Below are 25,613 nucleotides of genomic sequence, written 5' to 3'. Positions count from 1 at the left end.
CCGTCAAGGGCACAGGCCCGGTTGCGGGCTCCATCCCCAGTAGGGGGCGTGCAGGAGGCAGCTGAGCCATGACTCTCATCATTGATATTTCTCTCCCTCTCCCTTCCTCTCTGAAATCAATAAAAATATATATATTTAAAAAAAACACACACACCACAAAACAGCCCTGGCCGGTTCGGCTCAGTGGCTAGAGCGTCAGCCTGCGGACCGAAGGGTCCCTCCCGGGTTCGATTCCGGTCGAGGGCCTGTACCTCAGTTGCGGGCTCCTCCTGGCCCGGGCCCTGGTCAGAGCGTGTGCAGGAGGCGACCCATCGATGTGTTTCTCTCTGTCTCCCTCCCTCTTCCACTCTCAGTAAAAATCAGTGGGAAAATATCCTCGGGTGAGAATTTAAAAAAAGAAATCTAACCAAACCCTCTAAAAAACCCCAAACCAACAAAAAAACAAGTGAATGGAGAAGGAGCAAGCGGAGAATTGGGAGGATTGGGTGCCCGCCCGCCCCTCCGCTGGCTGCTGACCCGGCGCCTGGAGCCCGGCTCCCCTCCCCAGCGAACAGTCGCCCGTGGGGAGGGAGGCCGCTGTGCAGGGCTCCTCGCAGCCCCAGGCAGCGCCGGCGGGGGCGGGTCTGGGCGCTCCGCTGCGGACAGAGCCGCGCTGTCCCTGCCCGGCCTCTGAGTCCTGCCCAGAGCGGCCGGGTCCCAGGGGCACGGGCAGCCCCTGGCGCCCCTCTGGCCTGGTCCACACAGCAGGCGGTGCACAGGCCTCGTCGCCCACGGCAACCCCACACCCAGACTCAGCCTGGCCCAGGTCTGGGCTGGCTGCACAGGGGGAGAGGAGGGGAGGGGAGGGGAGGGGAGGGGTCCCAGCTTCTGCTGCCCACCAGGTGCAGGCGGAGAGGGGGGCGCAGGGAGACCAGGCCAGGCCCTGGTGCCTGGAGGGGTGCAGGGTGGGAGAGGGGAGCCCTTCACACAACCTCAGGAGCTTTGAACAGTTTGCCTGGAAATCACTTTCCCGAAAACCAGCCTCAGGTGCTCAGCCCCAAGCACCGCCCCCAGCAGAACCCCTGAAACAGCCACCAGGGGGACTGGGAGAGTGGGGGGCTGTGGCTGGAGGGGCCTGTGACCCTCGGGCCCTGTGCCCAGGTGTGGGGAGGGACCCACAGGCCAGGCGAGAGGAGGGTTTTCTCCATGAATAAGGGTCCCGCCCTGGGGTGCCCTGCCTGGTGACCGTCCCTGACCCAAGCCCTGGGTCTGGCCTTCGCAGTCCCGTCCCCTCCTGGCCTCGCTGGGCCTGGGTGAGGGCAGCCCCCTTCCCGCAGGTCAGGGCTGGCCGCTCGGCTGACCCGCTGCTCTGGGCAGCTCAGCATGAGCTCCTGGCTGTGTCCCCGGGGGACAGTGGCCTCCGTGGGACCCCGACCTGCAGAGCCCAGACTCCCCCGTGGTCCCGGGAGCGACCCCTCCTGCTCCCAGGCTTCCCCTGTGCGCAGTGCCAGTCCCTCCGTGGGGGGCAGGAGAGCCGTGGGAACGGTCCCACCGATGGTCTATGTCAGGGGTCCTCAAACTGTTTACACAGGGGCCAGTGCACTGTCCCTCAGACCGTTGGAGGGCCGGACTATAGTTTAAAAAAAAACTATGAACAAATTCCTATGCACACTGCACATATCTTATTTCAAGTAAAAAACCAAAACGGGAACAAATACGATATTTGTATCTGCATGTGGCCCGCGGGCCGTAGTTTGAGGACCCCTGGGCTATTGACTGCAGGTTGAAATGGCCGTATTTTGGAGATTTCGGTTAGATACGGGCGCTCGTTACAATTAATTTCACCTGCTTTTTGCCACTTTCAGTTACCCGTGCCGCCTCCAGTGGGCTGTGCTGGTCTGAGCGCCCCCCCCCCCCCCCACACACAGCAAGGACCACAGTCACATCCCTTCCCGTTTCAGGGTGACCCCACCCCATAACAAAGAAACAGACTTTCCGGAGGATGAGGCCCAGAAATCAGGATTTTAAAAAGATTCCCAGGTGATTCTAATGTGCAGCCAAGGTTGAGAACCACTGGCATAGAGCCTCCCTGCAGCTGAGGGGCCCAGGTGTGGGGGCTCAGCCTGCGGGATGGCCCTGCATGGGGTGGCTGCACAGCTGGTGCAGGTGGGTGCCTGTGCCCTGCAGGGCGCACCTGGCCCCACGCAGGCTGGGACAGCATGGGGGGGGGGCAGCTTCCAGATCACCGCCTTCCAGGGAACCCATTTGTTATGCAAATGACCCCTCCTGGGGCCCTAGGAGCCTCCAGAGTAGGTTCTGGAGCTGCTGCCTGTCCAAGGCTGGGCTGGGCTCTAGCCTGTGTCCTGCTGGGCATGTGCCCTTGACCAGGAATCGAACCCCCACGGGTCATGCAGGCCCTCCCCGCAGTGGGTGGCAGCTGAGGGAGCCCCTTCCCGCAGAGGTGCCCACGGGCTGACCTGGGCCTTGACCCCAGCTGCAATCTCAAGGCCCGGCCCACCCTCCGCCCCACCCTCCAAGGCCCCTCAGCTTGGTCCCTCGCGGCTCCGGCACCTCCCCGGGTGGGAGTGGGTGGGCCAGGCCTCTCTCCCGCTGCCTCCGGGGCTGGGAGCCCTGTGCCCACCCCACCCCCAGGGCCAGTCTGTCCACCTGCCCCTGCCCGTCCGTCCGGGGCTCGGGCCGGGTGTCCAGGGGAGCCCCTGCTGCCTGAGCAGGCCTCTGGCTGGGTGTTTGGCCTCTGTGTCCGGTCGCCTCGTGGGCCGGATGGCCAGGCCCCCGGACACGGCTGCGCGGTGGAGCCCACGGCGTCCTGAGAAAGGCTCCCGCCAGGGCCACAGGCCTCGGGACACCTGGCCTGCGGAGCGGCCACGCGGGCGGCAGCCCAGCCGGGCACACAAGGTGGACCCGGAGCCCCAGGCAGGGCCTGCTCCGCCCTGGCCCAGCGCCCGACCTGCCGGCCCAGGACACGCTGTGCAGCCGTGCAGGGCGTGTGTTTGCTCAGGGCGCCTGGCAGCCGGACAAGGGCCCATTGTGTCCCCAGGTGACCCTGCCCCAGACTTCGGCCCACCCCACCCAGCGACCCTCACCCAGAGCCCCCACCGTGAGGCCCCTCCTCACACCCCCTCCACACCCCAACCCACCCACGCCCCTGCTGCCCGACCCCCTTGCCCCTTGCCTCGCCCCTCACCGTGCCCCCCGCTGCCCCTCCTCCACACCCCACGCCCGGGCCTCCCTAGCCCGCCGCCATCCTGGCCCCTGTCGCCCCTGCCACCCGTGCCCCCGCTGCCCTCAGGCCTGTCCTTTCCCGGCGCTGCAGCGTCAGGGTTCCTCGACGCCCCACCTGAGCTCCCTGCTCCATTTGCCGGAGCAGATGTCCCTCCAGGGAGGACAAGAGGGGTCCGGAGAGAAGAGCCCCCTTGGCTGCAGGGAGCAGGCTTCCCACGGGAGGGGGACTGGGAGGAGGTTCCGCGCCCCAAATGGCGTGAGTGGGTCGAGCGTCCTGGGGGCCGGTGCAGGCCCTGGGCACTGCTCACTGCACGGCTCTGCTGTCCAGTGGGGGTGGCCCGGCCGCACTGGCCAGGGGACCAGGCCTGGGGGAGGTCGGACACAGGCGCTGGGAGCAGCCGCCGGCTGGGTGTCCTGGCTACTGGACTTCCCAGCGGAGACCTGGGCGCGGGCTGGCCGCACGCATCCTGCTGGGAGCCCGGCGCGGAGGCTTGCTGGTCAAGCAGGACACAGGCCACTGGCCAAGGTCCACGGCCCTACGTGGTCCTCCCATCATGACTCAGCACCCCTGTGCCCACAGGATCCTCGCTCACTGTCCTCACCGGGCACACCCCTGTCCCGTGTCACACAGCGGTTGCCCACACAGGTGCCTACAGCGTCCAGCCTGGAGCACAGGGCCCGCCCGGTGCCCTGGGACAGGGACAGCCCAACGGGCGGGTGTGACCACCCAGCACAGGGACGCGGGGCGCAGGGCGAAACGCGGGCGCTGGGCTGGGCTGTTGGTGGGTGAGTCATCTGACCAGCTAAGTAACCGAGGAATCGGTTTCTGCCGGCACCTGGCTGCTGGCACCTGGCTGCGTGGGCACCCGGCTGCTGGGGTCTTTGGAAGCCCCTTTGGGGACCCTTGGGCTGTGGGACAAGGATGAAGGGCCCACGTGCAAGGGAGGGAGGCGGCGGCTGCATTTGAGGGTCTCTAGGCCAGTGGTCCTCAACCTTCCTGACGCCGCGACCCTTTAACACAGCGCCTCATGTTGTGGTGACCCCCAATTTCAGTGTTACAAATTGAACATAATGAAAGCACAGTGATTAATCACAAAAACAATATGTAATTATATCTGTGTTTTCCGATGATCTCGGGCGACCCCTGTGAAAGGGTCGTTTGACCCCCAAAGGGGTCGCGACCCACAGGTTGAGAACCGCTGTTCCAGGCTCTTCCTGCTCCTCCCCCCACAGCTCTGAGGCTCCTCCTGGGCCCAGCCCGGAAAGGGCCTCAGGTGGGGAAACTGAGGCTGGGCCCGGGGGAGGGGCCCTACACAGGCCTGGAGCCTGCTGAGCAGAACCGGTCTGACCAGGTTCGTGTGTGTGTGTGTGTGTGTGTGTGTGTGTGTGTGTGTGTACACGTGTGCATGTGGCCTGGGACCTCGCCAGGAGGCAGGTGCGTCAGAGGTCACAGTCTGCGTCATGGGCAGCACCCTGGGGCGCCAGCCCGGAGCGGGTGGCAGAGCAGGAGCCGTGGCCAAGCCCGGGAGGCTGGGTCACGGGGTGGGGGCTGGCAGACCTGCGGGCCTCACGGTCCTCTTCCCAGGCCGAGGCCCAGCTCCGAGGTCCTGCCCGGCTCTGCCCACCTACCCTCAGCCCAGGCAGCAGGGTGGGCCCTGCTGCTCCCACCTCCCGGGGCCACACACACACTAAGGCTCCACGCCAGGCAGACAGCTGTCACCTCTGCTGGGAGCCCCGGGGTCCCGGCAGCTGGGGCTCCAGGAGGCAGGCCCCTCGCCCTGTGCAGCCCGCTCCCCCTGCCCCCCAGCGGGCTCCTTCCTGCCCGCTCGGTGCCGCCCCAGCAGGCCCACCTCAGCCTCAGCCCCCGTTAGCAAACCCCAGCCCCGGGTCCCTGTCTGTGTGCTGGCAGCACTGCCCACCCTGGGCTGGCAGCTGGAGCCTGGCGGCCACGGTGCACTCCTGAGCCTCAGTTTCCCCATCTCTGCCCTCAGAACCCCGCGTGGGAGCAGGGGCGGTGCGCAGGGCCTTAGTGTGACAGGCAGATGCCTTAGGCGGGGTGCCAGTGGCTAGGACCCAGGACCGGGAAGGGTACCCCCGGGCCTGACCCCGAGGCCAGTCCAGGCCACTCCACACCCCGCGCCTGCCCAGCCAGCCCTGCCCGGCCCCCGCCCAGTGTGTGTGAGCATCTGGAGGTGAAGAGGCTGGCAGAGGGCTTCTGGCGCTGGGATGGGGCGGGAGAGGCAGGAGCAGGTCCTCTCAGGTGCCCACCGCCTGCCCAGCACGCAGGCACCTCCCCGCCACCCACACCTTCCCCCAGAAGTCCTAGGGCTCCCCGAGGACCCATTTTGCAATTGAGAAAACTGAGGCCCACAGCTCTATCTTTCCTCCCCAGGTGAGAGGGACCCAGGGCGGGTCCTGAGCAGGGGCTGTTCAGAGCTGCTCCAGACTCTAGAGGAGGGTACAGAGGACGGGGTGGGGGCTGGAAGTGCCTGAGCCTGGGGGCTGCGGGCTGGGGGCTGGGGCTGGGGGACGGATTCCAGTGTCCGTGTGGTGGGCGGGTGGCAACCTCAGTCCCAGGTCACGGAGGAGCTGACTCCTGGGCCAGGGAGGGAGGGACTCCAGGGCCAGGTCGAAACCCCGACGCTGCTGCGTCCCAGAAACCACGAGTCAGCGCTCCCTCCTGCCCAGGCCGCCAGCCCGGGAGCCTCTGGGAACCCAGGCAGGGTGGGGCCAGACCCAGCGACGCGGGGGGGTGTGTGTGTGTGCGTGTGCGCGCGTGCACGTGCTGACATAGGGCCTGCGTGGGCATTGCCGCCAGTGGTGCTGGGAGTGACTGCAGGCAGACCTGGCGTAACGGGAGGACGCTCAGCGCTCCGCGTGGATCCCAGAGCCCTGCACTGCTCTGCGGCTGATCCGGGGACACAGGGGCACCCGAGCCCTGACGTCCCCGCACGGCTCCCCGGGGCCCCTGCCCTGAGCCGGCCAGGCCCCAGAGAGGGCCGCTCTGCACCAGGTTGTCCCAGCAGCTGGGCACCCCCGCCCAGGCTGTGGGGCCAGTGCCGGGCTGTGGGGACGCTGCCCCTGGGGACCGGGGCCCCGTGGACAGGAGGGTGGCCTCCAGCACAGGGCCCGGCCGGCAGGACCCTGCCACTCTCCACCTCTGGGCAGGCTCCTCCCGGGGCAGGAAGCAGGGGCGTCTGGGCCGGGAAGGTGCTGGGGGTGGGGAGCCTCGAGAAGCCAGAGGCAAAATTCTGAAAATTCTGAGTTCCTGCCATAGTTCCCATTCCTCCCGTGACTCAGCGGCTCTGCCCCAGCGGCAGCGCCACCACCCACAGTCCCCCCAGGAATGCACGGCCGCGTGTGTGTGTGCGTGCGTGTGCATGCGTGTATGTGTGCGCGCACGTGCGTGTATGTGTGTGTGCGTGCGTGTATGTGTGCGCGCGTGTGTGCATGCATGCATGTGTGTGCGTGTGTGTCCCACAGGTGTGGCCCACACCCAGCCCAGCCTGCTCTCCCAGCTCCTCTGGGGAGTTGGCCCCGGCCGCCCTGAAAGGGTCTGTCCCTGGGTCCTGGGTGGCCCTTGGACCTGCCCCCAATCCCACTGGGGGCCAGGACTCAGCTCCCCATCTGGACGGTGGGCAGGGTGGCCAGGCCCCATCTCCTGCCCTTGGCCACACCCAGGGGCAGCCACTGGTCCCCTTCTCCCAGAGGGGCTGGGAGGACATCCCCCTTACCCTTGGGGGAGGGGGGAGCCAGGGCTGCGAGCCAGGAGGCCGGACCTGGCGGGAGGAGCCGGCAGGAGGGACCAGAGGGGGCCGGTGCCCACTGTGCGAGCGCAACACCTGCCAGTCCTCGTGGGTCAGCTGGCTGCCTCTGCGTGCACCTGAGTGCTCACCTGCTCAAAGGTGAGTGCGCAGGTGTCACTGCCTGGGCCCTGGCCGGCCAGCCCCTGGGCGGTTCTGGGGTGTCCTCCCCGCTCCTGGCACCCGGAACACCCGCGCCACTGCCACCTGCCACTGCAGGAAGCCCTCAGCCTCAGGGTCCTGCTGGGGACGGGGAGAGAGCAGGGAGCACTTGGCCATGAGCTGGGATCCCTCCTGGTTAGAGGTCCATGTGGGTCTGGACTGGCCGGGACCCCCCACTCCCCCTGCCGAGGCTGGGAGTAGCCCCAAGGCTGGGAGTAGCCCGGCCACTTCTGGGCAGGTGCTCTTTCCTGGTCACCTCACACCTGGGGTCAGGGCACCTGAGGAAAGCCGGCAGGCACAGCGAGCAGGCAGAGCCGTCCCAGGCCTCAGGCGGCCCTCGAGACTGCCCGGTCCCTGTTCGAGCCTAAACTCGGGGTGGTGGGGGCTGGCCAGCACCCCCAGCTTCTTCCCCTTCAGAGGCTCCCCAGTGACAATGGGCTGAGGCGGGAAACAGGCCTGCAGCCGGACTGTGGTCGGGGTCCCCAGCCTCCCCCCTCCCACACCGGCCGGGCCAGCAGCCGTGGAATACGGGCATCCCCGGTGGTCACTGCTGCCTGGGCTGGCGGCCCCCAGCCGGCTCTGCCCTGCTGCATCCTGGGATCTCAATGCCCAAGTGGGCGCTGGGGACCCTCCCAGGAGCGGGACCTGGTCCTTCTGCCTAAAGCCGCAGCGAGGGGTGTGGAAGGTGGAGCAACGGGGGGCAGCTCGGCCTCCCAGGGCTGGTGGGGGGGGATTGCCCCCACCCTGGCTGGGCTCCACGTCCAGGCCTGGCTGCCAGGATCTGTCCCTGCCCCCAGGCTGCTGGCTCCCAGGAGACAGGACAGGAGAGGGTGCATGGGGCAGGGCCCAGGGAGCCTCAGGTGCCAGTGCTGCCTCCAGGGTGCTGGGTGCCACACAGGCCCCGCCCCCTTGCCCGGGAGTGAGTGGGGCCTCTCCCCCGGCCCTAGCTCTCCGTTTCTGAACCATCAAAGGAGGGGACCCTCGAGGGCTTGTGGGCTCTGAGCTCTGCGGGTGCTCTTGCCCCCTGCATGCAAGTCAGAGGCAAACGCAGGCCCTGCCCGGCTCCCAGCTCCTCGGGGTCCCGTCCACGGCCCCGTGTCCTCACCGCACGCGGGGAGCCACAGCGGAGGGGCGGGCACAGCCCGGCACCTCGTCCTCCCTGCCAGGGTCCGAGAGGCGTCCCCACTCCCGGGTGCAGTGTGTGCGGCTCCTGCAAGGCCAGTGGTCACCCCAGCCCATGGGCCGGGCCCCAAGGCCACAGGAGGGCACCGTGGGCATCCCTCCCCCAGGCTGCCCGGGGGTGGGGCTCCTCCACCTTGAGGGCCTCATCCTCACCCCTCGACCCTGGACCCTGTGCCCGCAACAGCCAGAGCCCCCATGGCTGCATCTGATAGGCGCCTACTGTGTGCACTGTGTGCTGGGAGAAGCACCTCAGACCCCTCACTGGCCCCTCCTCCGGGCCCTGCACAGGGGTGACCAGAGAGTCCCACGGACGGGGAGACCCAGGCCGGAGTAGCCGATGTGCCACGGCTCTGGCGTGGGTCAGTCAGTGGCGGGGGGGGGGGGGGCAGGCTGGTACCGAGGCTGGGTCGGGGTGGTCCCGGGGAGGGGTGGGGAGGGAGAGACCCAGGTCTGAGGCCCCAGCAACGTTGCCAAGGAGCAGGCTGGGGCAGACGCGGCGCCCGGGTGTGGCCTGGCCGCGTCCCAGGGCAGAGTTCAGGCAGACTGTCCACCAGCTCCACGGACTCCCCCCCACCCAGCCCCGGCCCTGCCCGGCCGCCTGTGGGGAACATTGCAAAACCCTGGCCTGGCCCCGCTGGCTCCCCTCCAGGTGGGCGAGAGGCTGCGATGCGGGTGCGGAGGCCAGCGGAGGCCGGGGGGCGGCCCCAGGCGGACCGGGCTTCCTGCAATGGGAGTGGAGGCCAGAGGGGTGCAGGGTGGCACCCACGTGTACACACTCACACCCGCGCGCGCACACACACACACAGAGCATCACACACTCACACGCTCACACGCGGCAGATGTACACACAGACCATCACACGCACACAACCCTGCATGCACACACAGGCCCACACACAGACGCGTGCCTAGAGCTGGGGCGTTGTGACCTGGAAGTGGGGGAGTACATACTGGGGGGCCTGCTCCCCAGGCCCCTCGGTTTCCTGGGGTCCTGCCTGCCCCACGCGGCCCACCTCAGGCCTGTCCTATGCCCCTGTCCCCATGCCTCCTCCGTCGGCCCCTTCCCAGCTGTGCCTGGTGTCCCAGAGGTACCCACTCTGCCCTGGCCGGATGCCCCTCAACCCGGGCCAGGCCTGGGGGACCCCCAGCTGCCCCACTCATGGCCACGGCCTATGGCTGGAGAGGGCTGGGAGAGCCGCCCCATCGTCCCCAGGCACCCCTCCCTGCTCCCCCCTCTCAGCCCTCTCTGCTCCCTCAGCCACCCAGGTCCTCCCAGCTCCCCGGACAGCAGCCCCATGCTGCCTGGTGTGTGTGTGTGTGTGTGTGTGTGTGTGTGTGTGTGTGTGTGTGTGTGTGACTGTGGGAGACAGCGTGAGTGGCCTGGCCCTTTTGTCCACTCTCCTCTTCCTCCCTAATCCAGGGAGGCCAGCCCAGCCCGTCACCATGGGGACAGTGCCGCTCCCCCCCTGCCCCCGCAGGACAGGGTGATCTGGGGGGCTGGCTGTGCAGGGCAGCGGCAGGCCGTTTCTGGGGTTCCCTTCCACGGGCTCTCCACGGCCCCTCCTCACCCGCACGGGCGATGGGGTGCAGCCTCCCCCCTCCTTGGGAAGCACCTGCCTTGAGAGGAGGGGGACCTGAAGAGGTCCAGCCCCGGTCAGGACTGCGACCCTGGGGTGGGTAGGTCCTGGGGCGCTGCCACTGTGGGGGCACCTCGGGGGGGTGGGGGCCAAGCGACGGAGCCCAGCCCTCTGGTCAGTGGGGCAGCAGGGTCGGGACTACTGCCAATGAGGTGCTGCCGATGCCAGGCCTTCCGGAGCTATTTTTAAGGCCCACCGGATGGGCCTTCCAGGAACCAGGAAAAAACAGATGACAGGCGTCCTGTAGGCGAAGGACGCGGCCGGGTGTGTGTGGCTCAGGCCTGCAGGGCGGGGGTGGCCGCTGGTCACTCCCCAAGGGCCGTGCCCAGGGCAGAGGAGCAAGAGGCTCCTGGGTCTCAGGGTTGGCTTCGCCCCCAGCTGGGCTCCGCAGCCGGGTAGACCCCTCTGGGCCTCGGTCATGGCCCCCTGCAGGGTAGGGGCAGGGTTGTCTGGGGCACCGGGACCCCCGATATCATGGACATGAGGCCCCTGTGGCTGCACGAGCAGAGATGCCAGGCCCCCTGCCCACTCCTTGGGCCAGAGGAGCCTCAAGGGACAGCCCCTGGAGGGCACAGGCCGGCTCTGACCCGTCCTGGAACTCACAGCTGGTGCAGGGCGCTCACGCTCACACACGCACACACACGCGTGCACAGCCTCAGACAACAGCACGTCTACAACACACACCTGTGTCTGGGAGGGAGGAAGGCTCTACGGAAATTCACCCCAGGAGCGAGGCTGCCTCCTGCTGTCCTGCACCCCCAGGCCAGGCCAGGGCCCTTCCCACTCGGGAGCCCCCTGCCGAGCTGGGGGTGGGGTGGGGTGGGGTGGGGTGGGGGAGGAAGGCAGAGGAGCAGGGTACACCTTCTGCCCCTCCCAGCAGCTGTGTGTGCCCACGGCTGAGCTGCGGGAGACTCGAGGTCTTCAGATCAAGCTGGTGGGGTTCATGGGGGTGCTGGCTTCCAAAGGTGGACTCCACGGCCAGGGGCCAGTTGGGCTGGGGCCACTGGGGCGGCCGCGGGGCCCTCAGCCCCTCCCGCTGACCCACACTCTGCAGCGCTCCCTTAGGCCTGGGAACCCCCAGGGCAGGGGGGTGCTGGACAGGCGTTGCTCCAGGAAGACAAGCACCTAAGAGCTGTGCCAGCGGAGGGTGCACGCGGGGGAGGCTGGAGTGCGGGGAGCCTGCAGGCCGGCCCTGTGCATACTGGGGGGTCCCCCAGGGGCCGCCGGGAGCACCTGCGAGGCCAAATGGACCATCCCTTGGCCTTTGGCTCCCCCAACCCTCAGGCCTCTGGTCCGAGAAGGGGAGGGGGGGAAGCCGTGGTCATGCGGCCCGACACCAGGGCTGGCCCGGGACTGCCCACACCCGAGTCCTGAGCTGCTCAGGACAGCGACCTGGGCGGGCAACCGTGGGGTTGGGTCGCACCACTGCCCAGGCGAGTCTGTGTCGTGCAGGAGGGTGAGCGTGGACCTGGCTGGCTGGGGCGCTGACCGCGTGGTCAGGTGGGAGCCATGGCCAGCAAAGCCCCTGGGCCTGGGGGGCAGCCGGGCGGGTGGAGACCAAGGAGGGCGCCCAGGCGCGGGGGCAGCCGGGCGGGTGGAGACCAAGGAGGGCGCCCAGGCGCGGGGGCAGCCGGGCGGGTGGAGACCAAGGAGGGCGCCCAGGCGCGGGGGCAGCAGGGCGGAGGTCCCCGGAAGACGAGGGAAGGACCTCGGGGCTGGAGGTCTGTCCGGGGTCAGAATGCGCCCCCGGGGTGGGCAGGGTGCTGGGGCGCTGCCACGGAGCCGGGTGCCCACGGCGCGACGCCGCCTCCCCGCGCGGATTGCGGGCGACGCGCACGCACGGGCCTGGGGCAGCGCGGGCGGCGCCTCCCGGACCCGAGTCCGTCTCGGGACCCCCGCCCGCGGGAAGCAACGGACAACCCTGCCTCCCGGCCGGGAAGGCGCGCGTGTCGCCGGTGACCTTCCCGGCGCAGCCTGGGCGGACCCACGCGAGGCCCCGCCCCTCCCGCGCGCCACCATTGGCCGGGGCCGCGGTGCCCTTTGAAAACACCGGCTCCCATTGGCTCCTGCGGCCCCTCCCTACGCGCTGAGGACCGCCCGCGCGGGACCTGCGCGTGCGCGGAGCCTGTGTTTGAGCGTGAGTCCGAACGCGCCACGCCGTGCGCCTCCGCGACTCCACTACGGCGAGTTAGTCCCGGGGCTCGCCGCGTCCCGCCCGCCGCGCCGCGCCCCGCCGGCCCCGGGAGGTGTCGCCCGGCCTCGCCCCGCCGGCCCTGCACCGGCTCGCGCGGGCTCTCGGGGGCGGCCCGCCGCGCGGTCCCCGGCGGAGGAGGGCGGTGTCTCGCTCGCCCCGCCCCTGCGGAGGGATACGCGAGTCCGCGGCCCAAAAGCCCGGGGCGAGGCGGTCGGGGCGTGTGAGCCGCTGAGTCTGCTGCGCGTCCACGAGGTCCACGCAGCTCGCCGGGCCGGTGCGCCGCGTGACGGCCTCGCCCGCGCGCGTCTCGGCCGCTGCTCCAAGGACCGGTGCTCCCGCGACGCCCGCCCACCCGCGCCCGCCCGCCGCCTGGGGCTCGGGGTCCGCGCGGCCGGGGGAGGCCGCCCTCCCGCGTCCGTAGCCGCGCGGGGAGCCGAGCCCAGCGGGAGGCGGCGCAGAGCCCGCGCCCCCCGCCGCCCGCGATGCTGCTCTCCAAGTTCGGGTCGCTGGCGCACCTCTGCGGGCCGGGCGGCGCCGACCACCTCCCGGCCAAGATCCTGCCGCCGGGTACGCCGGGGGCCGGGGCCGGGGGGCCCGATCGGGGCGCTGGCGGCCGGAGGGGCCGGGGGCTGGGGGTTCGGGGGCGCGTCAGGTCGCACCAACCCGCCCTCGCGGTCCCCACAGCCAAGGCGGACAAGGAGAGTTTCGAGAAAGTGTACCAGGTGGGCGCCGTGCTGGGCAGCGGCGGATTCGGCACGGTCTACGCGGGCACCCGCATCGCCGACGGGCTCCCGGTGAGTCGGGCCGCCGGGCGGGCCCGGGTTCTCGGCGCAGCGCGCGCAGCGTCGCAGCCGGCCCGGCCTGACCCCCTGCCTCCCCCCAGGTGGCCGTGAAGCACGTGGTGAAGGAGCGGGTGACCGAGTGGGGCAGCATCGTGAGTGCGGGGCCCGTGCGGGCGGGCGGGCGGGCCGTCGGCGGGGTCGGGGCCAGGGCCGCGGGCGGGGCGCGCTGACCAACGTGTCCCCCCTCCCCCCCAAACAGGGCGGCGTGCCCGTGCCCCTCGAAGTGGTGCTGCTGCGCAAGGTGGGCGCGGCGGGCGCGCGCGGGGTCATCCGCCTGCTGGACTGGTGCGAGCGGCCCGACGGCTTCCTGCTGGTGCTGGAGCGGCCCGAGCCGGCGCAGGACCTGTTCGACTTCATCACGGAGCGCGGCGCCCTGGACGAGCCGCTGGCGCGCCGCTTCTTCGCTCAGGTGCTGGCGGCCGTGCGCCACTGCCACGCGTGCGGGGTGGTGCACCGCGACATCAAGGACGAGAACCTGCTGGTGGACCTGCGCTCCGGGGAGCTCAAGCTCATCGACTTCGGCTCGGGCGCGCTGCTCAAGGACACGGTCTACACGGACTTCGACGGTGAGCGGAGCGCGCGGGGCGGGCGCGAGGCGTTCCAACGGCTGGTAACGGCCGCGGGGAGGTGGGGGCTGGTGAACGCTGGGCTCGCGCCGCCGCCTCGGACCCATTTAGACGCAGGCACCGGGCGGGAATCCCGAGCCGGTTTGGTTCGGTTTGGTTCGGTTCGGGGGGGGGGGGGCGTGGTGAGAGGTGGGCTCGAGATTGCGCCCTCTGGCCGGGTTGGGGCGCACGGGCGGGGGGCTGTGGGGGTCGTGATGTCTGCGTGTGTGTCTGCGCGGCGATTGCCGCCGGCGCTGCGTGGGCTCCCCCTTTCTGCGTGCGTGCGTGCGTGCGTGCCTGGGGAGGGGGGTGCCGGCAGAAATCCCCGCATTGCGGTGCGCGGGGAAGCCGGGGCTCCCCGCCCGCCCACGCCTCCTCCCTCCTCCCGCCGCCGCTCCGCAGTCTCCGGCCTCCCTCCCTCCTCCCCTCACATCTGTTTGTTGTGAAACCCGAGCCGGCGCCCATGTGACCGGCTCCTCCCCCACCGCCAGCCCGGGCGCCCCGCCTGCCTGCGGGGTTTTTCCAGGGCGAGGACTGACTCCGGGATCTGGGCGCCGGCTCCCTCTCCCGGCGCAGAGCGGAGCGCAGGAGCCTGGTGCCGGCGTCGCCTGGGGTGGTGCCTGGGGTGGGCGCCCTAACCCTGCGTGTTCCCCAGGCACCCGCGTGTACAGCCCTCCGGAGTGGATCCGCTACCACCGCTACCACGGGCGCTCGGCCACCGTCTGGTCCCTGGGGGTGCTGCTCTACGACATGGTGTGCGGGGACATCCCCTTCGAGCAGGACGAGGAGATCCTGCGGGGCCGCCTCTTCTTCCGCAGGAGGGTCTCCCCAGGTGTGTGTGGGGCCGGGGGGAGGGGGGGGCGCGGAGGCGACAGACGGGGAGCTGGCCCCTGGCTGACCGCCCCGCCCCGCCCCCCCCCAGAGTGCCAGCAGCTCATCCAGTGGTGCCTGTCCCTGCGGCCCTCGGAGCGGCCCTCGCTGGACCAGATCTCCGCGCACCCCTGGATGCTGAGGGCCGACGGGGGCGCCCCCGAGAGCTGTGACCTCCGGCTCTGCGCCCTGGACGCGGATGACGCGGCCAGCACCACCTCCAGCAGCGAGAGCTTGTGAGGAGGGACTGCGCCCCGCCCTTGGGGGCCAAAGGGACCACCCGCCCCGCCCCGCCCTGTAGGGCTTGCCCTCCTCGGGCTCTCTGCTGGAGACAGCAGTGACCTCTGACCCCTGGTGACCTTGACCTTTGGCACTGGGCCCGTTTCCTTTGCTTTGAGTGCCTTTTCGAACGCTGCTCTCCCGGGGCTGGTTTCTGAGCTGTCTGTCCAAAGACTCTGGTGGAGGCGGCTGTCTCTAGGGTGGGTGCTGACCCAGACTCCCTGCCCTGTGCTTCCGGGAGGGCCCACCCCCGCACCTCCCCCCTGACCACGCTGGGCCAGGAGCACTCGTGTCCGTGGCTTCGTCGCACCGGGCACAGCGTCCTCGTGCCCGCCCCCCGCCCCCTCGGTGTTCCTGCGGGCACGTCTGTGCACAAGCAATGCAATGTGCAGGCCTCTGCCGCCCACGGCGCCCCCTGTCTGTGGCCGGCGAGCCTGCGAACGTCTATTTATGGTGACGGGGGGGGGGGGGGGCTATTTATTGTTTAACTTATTTGTTGGGGTCCTCCTCAGCCCCCCACTCTGCCGGCCCCTGGGCGCGGCGGACTTGTACAGTGGCTAATTTAAGGGGAGGGGTGGCCCCCACTTGGGGCTCTGCACCCCTGGGAGTGGGTTTTAAATTATTGACCTTGTACAGTCTGCTTGTTGGCTCTGGAAGCTGGGGGGGGGGGGGGGGCGAGTCTCAAGCCTTTAATTTATTTTAGCAGCTGTTTCTGTGCTCCTGCTGCACCCGCATCAGGATCGGGTTCTTTCAGTTTAAAAGCAAGATGTCTGGAAATCATATTTTTTATACAAGCATTTCAATTAAATTGTTTTGTATATAACGGGTGTCCTGTGTTTACTGGGCTGGGGGTTGGGTGGTGAAGGGGCCTCTGGGAAGGCAGCCCCCCCCTCCCAGACCAGGAGACCCCGTTCCTGCCCCGGTGGCACCTGAGGTGGGGGGCAGGGGGCCAGGCAGGCTGGGGTGGGGGGGTGGGGGGTGACGTAACCGCTGGTCAGAGGCCACGGTAGGGGTTGGCCTGAGAACCTGCGGCCCCTTCCGCAGGAGGTCCAGTCTGGTGGGAAGAGGGAAGGGCCTTCGCCCAGGCCACACAGCAGAGCGTGGGGCGGGGGTCATGCTGCCACTGGAAGGCTCTGAAGGACGAACAAGTCTGCCAGGCGGACGGGCGGCAGGGCCTAAGTGCAGAGAGCCGGTGAGTGGGCGGAGTGATGGTGGGTGTGCCCTGCCCCCCCGCCGCCCCCAGGGAGATCCCCATGCCAGGGCTGCCCCTGTGTTTGCTCCCGAAGTCGGACTGGACGGAGGAGTGTCCGGAGACTGCACGTGAGAGCAGGGCAGGGAGTTTGGAGAAGAAAAGGGGGCAGGCTGGGCCGGGGTGCGGCTCCTGGCATGGTCTTGGGGAGCCTGGTGTGCCCCCGTGAGGAGCCACTGCTGGGCCCAGGAATTCCCGCAGATGCTGGGGAGCTGAGTGGGTGGAGGGGAGACTGTGCGCCCGTTCCCACGGCCCAGCCTGGCCAGCCTGCTGCTGGGTGTGCACCCAGGGGGCTCCTCTCCTGGCTCACCCGCTGCTCCCAGGAGTGGGGGTGCCCAGGGAAGGCTGAGGGCAGCAGTGGTGCAGCCTTTGAGCCCCACCACGTGGTGACAGCCACCCACACGTCACCAGGATCCTGGTTCCCCACTTGCCAGCCGAGGGTGCTGGGCTGGTCCTGGGCACCCACCATGCACCCACCTCCCTGTCCTCCACAGTCCACGATCCATCTGTCCATCCATCCGTCCGCCCACTGCACATCCAATAACCAACCACTCGCTGAGCTTGTCTTGTGGGGGATCCTGAGTCAGGCCCTGGGACGGCCAAGCACCCCCCTCTTAGTCACCAAGAGCCTGGTGGGAGGCTGGCCTGGCACAGAGGGCGTCGCATCCCGGAGGTGCAGTCAGGCGGGCACAGCCCAGTGCAAAGCCCTGAGCCTGGGCTGGCCGAGGGCTCTGTCCTGAGTTCTCCCCTCATCTGTCAGGGGAAGCCCACCTGAGAGCCGCCCCTCACACGGGCACGGGGACCAGCGGCTGCCACAGGCCTCAGGGCCCGAGGACAGCATGTGCCCGTCTGTCCCAAAGCAGGGGGCTCTGCCAGGGAGCTTGGGAGCCACTGGCCCCTGGGCCCTGCCAGGCCGCCCCAGGCTCCTTGGCCCGGGGACCCTGCAGTGCACCTGTGAGGGGGGCCGGCACTGGCTGCTCAGGCTGTAGATGGACAGGCCTGGGGGTGACCACTGACAGGTCTGAGAGATGCAGAAGCTGAGGCCAGGGGTGACACCTCCTCTCCGGCCTGGGGGTTGCAGGCCCCCCGGCTCTGATGGGAGTGACAGGTGAGCAGGGAGGGGGTTCGCTGGAGGTGGGAGGAGGCCAGGCCTGGGTGTGTCAGGGCCGGAGGGTGGGCCCAGGTCCAGCAGGGGTTCTGGGAGGCCAGTACCTACTCCCCGTGGGGACTCTGCTGGACAGAGCCAGCCCCCCCTCCCCTCCCACAGGCAGAGGGAGGAGACGGAGGGGGGACACTGGGGGAGTACCTTTCTCCACCGGCCCGCACCCGCCTCCACTGACTGCCCCAGCCTGGGCCCCACTGCACCCCTCCCCCCCGGGCCCCAGGGCACTGCTGCCGGCCTGGCCCCAGCTCCGCCAGGCAAGCGCTTGCCCAGGACGCCCTGGGGAAACTGCGGCCAGGGAGGCAGAGAAAGACTCTGGTCCCCATGGCTGTGCCCACATATTGGGAAGCGGGAGGGCCAGGCTGCGGCCTCGGGGGGCTGAGGCCTATGGGGTGGGGCCGGCTGCATCCAGGACCGTGGGTGCGGGCGCAGGCCACAGGCCACAGGCCACAGACAGGCCACAGGCAGCCGGGGATGCCGTGCACTGAGGGAGCCGTCCCCGCCCCTCTGGTGAGCTTTCAAAGGGTCTCATGGGCACAGTCCCGGGTCCCAGAGGCAGGCTGACTGCCTGGCACTGCGGGGCCACTCGGCTCGGGGTTCTGAGGGGACGAAGGAGGCAGGGGTCCCCCACCTCTTCCCTCGGGACACAGACCTGGAGCCCTGTCAGGGTCTGAGTGGTGGACCTGCCCCCCAAGGCCCCTTCCCCCGGACCCCGAAATCCCCCCATCCCTGGGGCAGGGAGGCTGCCCACTTCAGCTCCGGAGGCCCTGGGTCCCTCCAGGGACCTCTCGGGCTTCTGGGTGGATTCTGCCCTCCCCCCACCCCCCCACCCCGGGCACCTGCAGGACCGCACACCTCCTCCTCGGGCAGGCGGGGCCAGGTGACTGCGTGCACGGTGGCCGGCGTGGGCGGCCTCCAATCGCCCCGCTGCCCCCTCTCAGTGCCCGGAGCTCTGCAGGGGTGAGGGGCTGGGAGCTGCCGTGGGCCCCTCGCCCCCAAGCCGTGGCGGCACCAAGGGCTGTGCCCCTCGTGCTGAGCGTGGGGCTCCCCAGAACCCCCTCAGCTGGATCTGTTCTTGCCAGAACCAGCCCGTCTGCCAAGCCCGGGGTCTGGGGCTGCGAGAGGGGTGCCTCTACCAGGGACTCTGGGCCAGGATAGGGCTGTGCCCGTGGGCTGGGCTGCTGGTGGACAGCGTGGGGCTGCAGCACCGGGGACAGGCTGCCTGCACACTGCGTGAGCGCATGACCCCAAGAGCCTGTCCTGCCCTCGGCCAGGCGCTCCGGGACGGGCGGCACCGTCCCCGCCCCTCTGCCCACGCCCTGGGCTGGCCCCGTCTCCACTCTGTATCTCAGGCAGTTTCATATCAAAGCTTCTTTATTTATTTTTAAAAATATTTTTTATTGATTTTAGAGAGGAAGGGAGAGGGAGAGAAACATCAGTGATGAGAGAGAATCATGGATCGGCCGCCTCCTGCACGCCCCCTACTGGGGATCGAGCCCACCACCAGGCATGTGCCCTTATCCGGAATCGAACCCGGGACCCTTCAGTCCCCAGGCTGACGCTCTATCCACTGAGCCACACCAGCCAGGGCTCAAGGCTCCTTTAGAACCACTGGCTCGGGTTCTGCACAGCATCTATGGCTGCCGGACTTTCCGGGGGCTGCACAGAACCCCGAAACCGTGGTGGAAAGAACCGAATTCTGCGTGGCCCGCGGCCTGCCAGCTTGCATCTCCTCTGCTCCGGCTCCTGCCCTGCCGGCAGCGTCGAGTCACCACCTGCGGGGCCTGACCTCCGAGTGGCCGGCTCCCAGCTGGCCGCCCTCCCGCCTCCTCACCCAGAGGCCAGGGGCCGCCAGCTTCCAGGAAGAGAGAGGCCGGGCCGGTCGGAAACTGACCGGCAGTCGCCCCGCTCACCTCCTTCGCTCCGACGCAGCCCCTGAAACGAAACCTTGGCAACTTTTGGGGCCAAAGCTTCTCGGAAAAGGGAGGTGACCCTGCGGGAGCCTGGGCGCCCCACCCCCGCCTCCAGGCACGCAGACCCCAGTGGGCCCGGCACCCTGTGCGAGCAGCCGCAGCACCCAAAGGAGACACGGAGCGACAGGCTGGGCCCGAGGGGGCAGTGGAGGCCGGACAGCAGGGGCTGCGGGTCATCGCCTGCCCTGGGGAGCCGCAGCCACGGGCACTGGCGGGAAGATGGCAGCCAAGCCTGGCACCTGCCCACAGAGCCCTGTCCATCCCCCACCCGGCTGGGGCTGGGGGTGAGGCACAGCCGAGGTGCTGGCTCCGGGTCCCTCGCGGGCCTATGACGGGGCGCCTGCCTGAGCCCCCAGCACGTGACTTGCAGCCGCGGCTTTCCAGGCAGACTTGGCAAAGCCTGAGCGTCCAGCTTAGATTACACAACTGACCCCTCTCAGGGCAGGGCCTGCCTCTCAGCACTGACCACTGCCCTCCTCCGGCCTGGTCCCCGTAGGAGCCGTTCCTGGGGACCCGGCCCAGATGCTGGCCAGGTGGGTGGGTGGGGAGGGGATCTGTGCTGGGGAAGGAGTGAGGGCTCCATTGTGTGTGTGTGTGTGTGTGTGTGTGTGTGTGTGTGTTTGGGGGGGGCGGCGCCTGTCCCCAGCACTGACTGAGCCTGGTGGGTGTGGAAACGGAGGCTCAGGGGGATCGGGTGCCCACCGGAGGGCCAGGTCATCAGTAGCCGAGGGGCCACCCGCCCATCTCCCTGACGTGAGGCTCAAGGGGTAAGCTGCCTGCTCTGAGCAGAAATGCAGACCCTCAGTGGGCAGGGCACCTTACTGTCACTGGCCCCGCCCACTCATAGGGGAGGCTGGCACCTGCCCCCCCCGCCCCGCCCCAGGCCCCCTGGCCCCGCCCCAGCCCCCTGGCCCTGCCCCCAGGCCCCCAGGCCCCGCCCCAGGCCCCCTGGCCCCGCCCCAGGCCCCCTGGCCCCGCCCCCAGATGCTGCTGCTGAGCAGGGTGCCTGGGGCTCCTCAGCCAGGAACCTGTGCGTAGTGTGACCCACATGTCCCTCCAGCCTGGGGGTTGGGGGTGTGGAGAGGAGAGGCGCAGCCCCGTTCCTGGTACCCAGAGGGAGGCCCCAGCTAGGCCTGTGGGGGGCAGTGTGGGGGGCAGTGTGGGGAGGGCAGGGTGGGGGGCAGTGTGGGGAGGGGCAGTGTGGGAGGGCCAAGACTTGGAGACACCCCCCTGGGTGGGGTTCCTACCACAGCAGACCTGCCGACAGGTCCCCACAGAGGCCCTCCCATCCTGGGGGGCCCACCCGGCGGAGCACCCCAGCGGCCGTCTCAGGCTTGGTCCCTCCCCAGGTCCGTTCCAAAGGTCAGAGAGCCCCTGGGCTGGCCCTGCCACTGGGCAGTGACCAGACACGTCGGCCGACGGGACCCGGACGCCCGTGGCCGTGGGGGGGAACCCCCTGCAGCGCCGAGGGCTTCGGGCTTCGCTGGGTCTCACGGGGCCAAGGTCAGGGGTCAGGAAGCCACAGGAGGGCGTCACGTCCCGGAAGGGGGGGCTCCCAGAGCACTGAGATCTGAGGGGTCAGAGGCCAAGGGCAGGCGCAGGGAGGTGGGCCCTGGAGTGAGGAGGGCCCTGGGGGCGGTGGACAGGCCAGAAAGGGGGCGGGTATGTGGGGGCCAGAGACAGGCCAACCTGGGGCCAGCGGCTGGCAGGGGGCCAGGGCCCAGGAGGGGGTCTGGGTGGTTTGGGAGGTCGAAGGTCATCTGGATGCAGGGAGGAATGGAGCCCCAGGGATGCAGGGGGCTGGAGAGGAGGGGTGCACATGTACAGAAAGCCCCAGGGGGCACAGTGAGCCCCCCAAGATGAGAGCATGAGAGCAGGCCCGGCATGCGGACCCCCTGGGCCTGAGGAGCCTCCTGCCGGTGGCGAGTGGGGAGCCCGGGGCCTGGGCCACCTGAGGCTCCGCGCTGAGCCCACGGCCTCCCTGCCCCACACCCGGCCCAGCTTCTGGCACATCCTGTCCCTGTCCGCACACACGAGTGACCAGCCACCAGTCTGCTCGGCTCTGGCTCCCATGCCTGGGGGCTGCCCACTGGTGGCCGCTGTGCCCTACGGTCAGACTAGCTGTGGGCGCCCTGAGCCAGCCCACAGGGCACTGGCCCCAGGCCCACAGGTCCCACATCCCATGCCCACAGCACAACCAATCTTGGGGGGCCCCTGGGCAACCACAGAGCCGACCAGCTCTCCAGCTCCCTGGCCCTGGGGATCCCAGGCCGGGCTTTCTATCTTGGGGCCTCCATTCCTTCCCCGGACTCCCTCCGGGCAAAAAGGAGCTGAAATGGGTGGTCCCAGGGCCAGGGGGTCCATCCGGTGGGAGGAAGGCAAGGGCTGAGCGGGGCCTGGCACGCAGTAGGTGCGCCCAACTGGACGGGTGCCCCGTTGCACCCGTGGCCTCTCCTATGAGCCATGGGGGCGCCATGGAGGAGCAGAGCCTGGGCCGGGGGTGGGCAGGGGGGGCCTGGGGGAGCCGGCCCTCAGTGCCCAGATGCATCTCCGCTGGGCCGCCCACTGCACCTCCCTGGAGTCCTCCCGTCGTGCCTGACAGGCAGCGGGCACCCACCTCCTGGTCCTGCTCACCCTCCCCTCAGGCCCTCAGCTCTGCACCCCACACACCCGCCAGGCGCACACCCGCGTCCAGGTGGGCCCATCCAGTGGGCACCCACAGAGCCTGGTGCAGATGCCAGGCCTTTCTCTGTGTGGCCACCAGCAAGACCCAGTCAAATGCCCCATCTCCACGGCCCCCTGAGCGCCTGTGCCTGGCCTGGGACCCCACCCCCATCTCCCCGGGCCAGCCCCAGCCTCCCTCTGGCCCTCTCTGGTCCCCGAGGGTGCTCCTGGCACCTCCACATCTTGAGGGGCCTCGCTGTCCAGGACTGTGTGGCCTGGTGGTGACAGGGTACAGCCTCGGGCGGGGGTGGGGGTGGAGGCGGGGGGGGGGGTGTGTGTGCCGGGGTCTTTCTCAGCATCTGCTAGGGTTCAAGAAACCTGGAAAAGGGGCTGTGCATAAATTAATAAAGAGGCTGGAGGAGAAATACGAATTTGGAAGGCATTTTGGGGGAGCCAGAGGAGGCTGAGTTCTAGTAACCAAGGTCCCTGAATCCGGGCCCAAGGCTTTTCATTCCGGTATTTTGCCCCACAGCAAAGCAGACATACATATCAAAGGTGCGGCTTGGTGAACAGGAAAAGATGACCAGGACAGGGGCAACTGCCCTCAGCCGTCTGGCACAGGCAGTAACGCGCAGATCTTCAGCCCGACTGACGCCCAGGCTCATCCGCCTTCTGATGAGCTTCCTGCGTGCATGACCTGCGGGAATTAGCCTCCAGCGGGGGAGGCCCGCCCTTTCAGAACTCGGCTTAAACCGATCCCTCCAGCCGCTGTAAACATCTCGCAGAAAGGGAAACGGAGGCCTAATGGGGTTCATGAAAAGTGTTTTTAAAAAAATACTTTTTTTTTTTTTTTTTTTTTAAATTTCAGAGAGGAAAGGAGAGGGAGAGAGAGAGAGAAACATCAATGATGAGAATCACTGATAGGCCCTAACCCATGTGGCTCAGCGGATAGAGCGCCGGCCTGCGGACTGAGGGGTCCTAGGTTCGATTCGGGTCAAGGGCATGCACCTTGGTTGCGGGCACATGAGGCCACTGATCGATGTTTCTCTCTCATCGATGTTTCTAACTCTCTATCTCTCTCCCTTCCTCTCTGTAAAAAACCAATAAAATATATATATATTTTTTTAAAAGAGAGAATCACTGATCGGCTGCCTCCTGCAGGCCCTTTATTGGGGATCAAGCCCGCCACCCGGGCATGTGCCCTTGACCTGAATCAAACCGTGACCTCCTGGTTCATAGGTCAACGATCAACCAACGGAGCCACGCAGGCCGGGCATGAAAAGTATTTTTAAAACAGCTTTATGGAGGCGCAATTTATAAACCATAAAATTCGCCCACTTTCAACGATTTCAGTGAACCACCCACAATTCAGTGATGGGGTAAACCTTCCGGGTTGGGCAGCCACCCCCACAGTCTAACTTTAGAACGTTTCCGAGGCCCCGGCGTTCCCATTAGCGGCTCCCCCGCCGCCCAGCCCCAGGCTGCACCCACCTGCCGCTGTCCTCACAGACTTGCCTATGTGGGCATTTCATGGGCATGGCCTCAGGGCACGTGCAGTCAGTCCAGTGTTGGGGTCGGGCTGCTTTCACTGGGATTCATTTTGGGGTTCGTCCATGTGGCAACACGTGTCAGCCGTGGGCTCCCATAAAGTTCATTGTGAGGATACACTCGCCTACCCATCACGCGCATGGCGGCCACTGTGGATAAGGCTGCCGAGGACACGCGTGAACCTCCTGTGTGTATGCGTGTTTCCCTTCTCTTGGGTGGATGCCAGGAAGGGAATTGCGGCCGTTGGTAAATTTATGTTTAATTTTTGAGGAAATGGGCTCTCCGTTTCGCATGCCCACCCGTCATGGGTGAGGGCCCAGTGGCTCCACATCCGTGCCCACTTGTCATGTCTGTCGCTGTGACCACAGTCGCCCGGGGGGTGTGAGGGACTGTGTGTGGTTGCTATTGGGATTTTCCTGGTAACTAAGGGGCTGAGCATCTTTTCAAATTTGATTAGACATTTCACCCAAGAAGATACCAGCTCCCTCTCCTCCTTTGGTTAAATGTCTAATAAAATATTTTGCCTACTTTTCTTTACTTGGATTGTTTGTAGTGTTATTGTTATTTTAAAATTCATATTTATTTTTTTTGCCCGGCCAGTGTGGCCCAGTGGTTGAGGGTCAACCTATGCACCAGGAGGTCACAGTTCAATTCCGGTCAAGGGCACATGCCCGGGTGGCGGGCTCGATCCCGTGTGGGGCGTGCAGGAGGCAGCCGATCCATGAGTTTTTCCTCTCATCATTGATGTTTCTCTCTCTCTCCCCCCTCTCCCTTCCTTTCTGAAATCAATAAAAATATATTTTAAATAAATACAAAAATAAAATAAAATGTGCACAACAATTTTAAGTGTATGTTTTTCTTACTTTTGAGTTTCAAATGTGCTTTACATAGTCTAGATACAAGTCCTCCCTTCTGTACACGATTTGCGAACATTTACCACAATTTTCATTTTCTTACTGTTGTTCCAAGCACAAGGCTTTTCCTTCTGCTCAAGTCCAGTCTCCCTGTTTGCTCTTTTCGTGGTCCTGCCTGAGAACACGGCCTACCTCAGGCTCACCAAGGTTGTCTTGTATGTGTCCTTTCCACAGGCCTGTGGTCTCGGCTCTCACATGTAGGTTGAATTTTGGTGGGTGGTGGGAGGCAAGGGCCCAGCTCCTCTCTGTACATGCGGGAGCCACTGGCCACACCGGGAGCCGTGGCACCTCTGTCAACAACCCAGCAGCCCCGCGTCCGCCGTTCACTTCGGACTGAGTCCAGCCCCACGGCTCCCATCAGTCCTTACGTCAGCACATGCCTTCACGCCCAGCTTCACAGGGAGACTTCACGTTCCAAACTGGAAATTCTCCGACGTCCTTCCTTTCCAAATTGTCGTGGCTATTCTGTGTCCTTTGCATTTCCGGACACATTTTGTGGCCAGATAGTTCGCTAATGCCTCCCGCACGCCCCCTCCTGGGGATCGAGCCCCTGACCGGAGTCGAACCTGGGACCCTTCAGTCCGCAGGTCGACGCTCTCTCCACTGAGCCACGCCGGCCACAGGCCGACGCTCTCTCCACTGAGCCACGCCGGCCAGGGCTGTTCACATGTTGGTAGGGATTGCATCCAACCTACTACTGAACTTGGTGAGTGTCTGAGAATTGCCACCCTAACAATACCGACTTCCAGGCCCCGGACGTCGAGCGGCTCTCCGTTTATTCAGGTCCCTTCAGCATCGTCCGGAAGTGCTGCGCCCTCGGTGACGCGTTCTGAGGTGGTCTGTCCTCTCCACGCTGTGGGTGGCACTTGCTCAGTGTCACGTGTGGGCGGTCCCTCACTAACACGCAGACGTGCAGTGACTTTCTGCACGCCGATCGTGGATCTAGAACCCTGGTGAGCTCGCTCACCAGCAGCCTTTGTTCCGTCTGTTCTCCTGCCCTTTGGCCCCGAGGACGTCACCAATGCAGACGCGGGTGGTTTCTGGTGGAGAAAAAGGGAAACCCAGGCACCTGGAAAGTTCCAGGACATGACGGAGAGGAAGGCGCTCAGAGAACGACCCCAGAAGATGTGAAGTTTTGGATTTCTGAGCTCCCCCCTCCCCCACCCCCACCCCCGCTGGGTATTGCGTGGCTCTGATCCTAGTCAGTATGTCAACTATTTGGAAAAATAGCCCTGGCCGGTTTGGCTCAGTGGATAGAGCATCAGCCTGCAGACTGAAGGGTCCCGGGTTCGATCCGGGTCAAGGGCA

At 67.2% G+C, this 25,613-nt stretch overlaps 2 protein-coding genes across 2 annotated transcripts in view; both read left to right on the top strand.

Annotated features, from left to right (window-relative positions):
- The window catches only part of TRABD (TraB domain containing), a 255,195-nt gene that overhangs the window by 103,587 nt on the left and 125,995 nt on the right, over positions 1-25,613 (top strand). The window lies entirely within an intron of this gene.
- PIM3 (Pim-3 proto-oncogene, serine/threonine kinase) lies at positions 12,175-15,618 on the top strand. Its single transcript, XM_059681348.1, has 6 exons — positions 12,175-12,766; positions 12,884-12,993; positions 13,083-13,133; positions 13,241-13,607; positions 14,302-14,478; positions 14,569-15,618. The coding sequence occupies exons 1-6, from the start codon at positions 12,682-12,684 to the stop codon at positions 14,754-14,756; spliced, it is 978 nt and encodes a 325-aa protein (XP_059537331.1). The 5' UTR covers positions 12,175-12,681; the 3' UTR covers positions 14,757-15,618.

Source organism: Myotis daubentonii, chromosome 2, assembly GCF_963259705.1.
Source record: "Myotis daubentonii chromosome 2, mMyoDau2.1, whole genome shotgun sequence".
In the NCBI taxonomy this organism is placed as follows: Eukaryota; Metazoa; Chordata; class Mammalia; order Chiroptera; family Vespertilionidae; genus Myotis; species Myotis daubentonii.
Note: the sequence above shows the minus strand (reverse complement) of the source record. Positions and strands in the feature narration are given on the sequence as shown.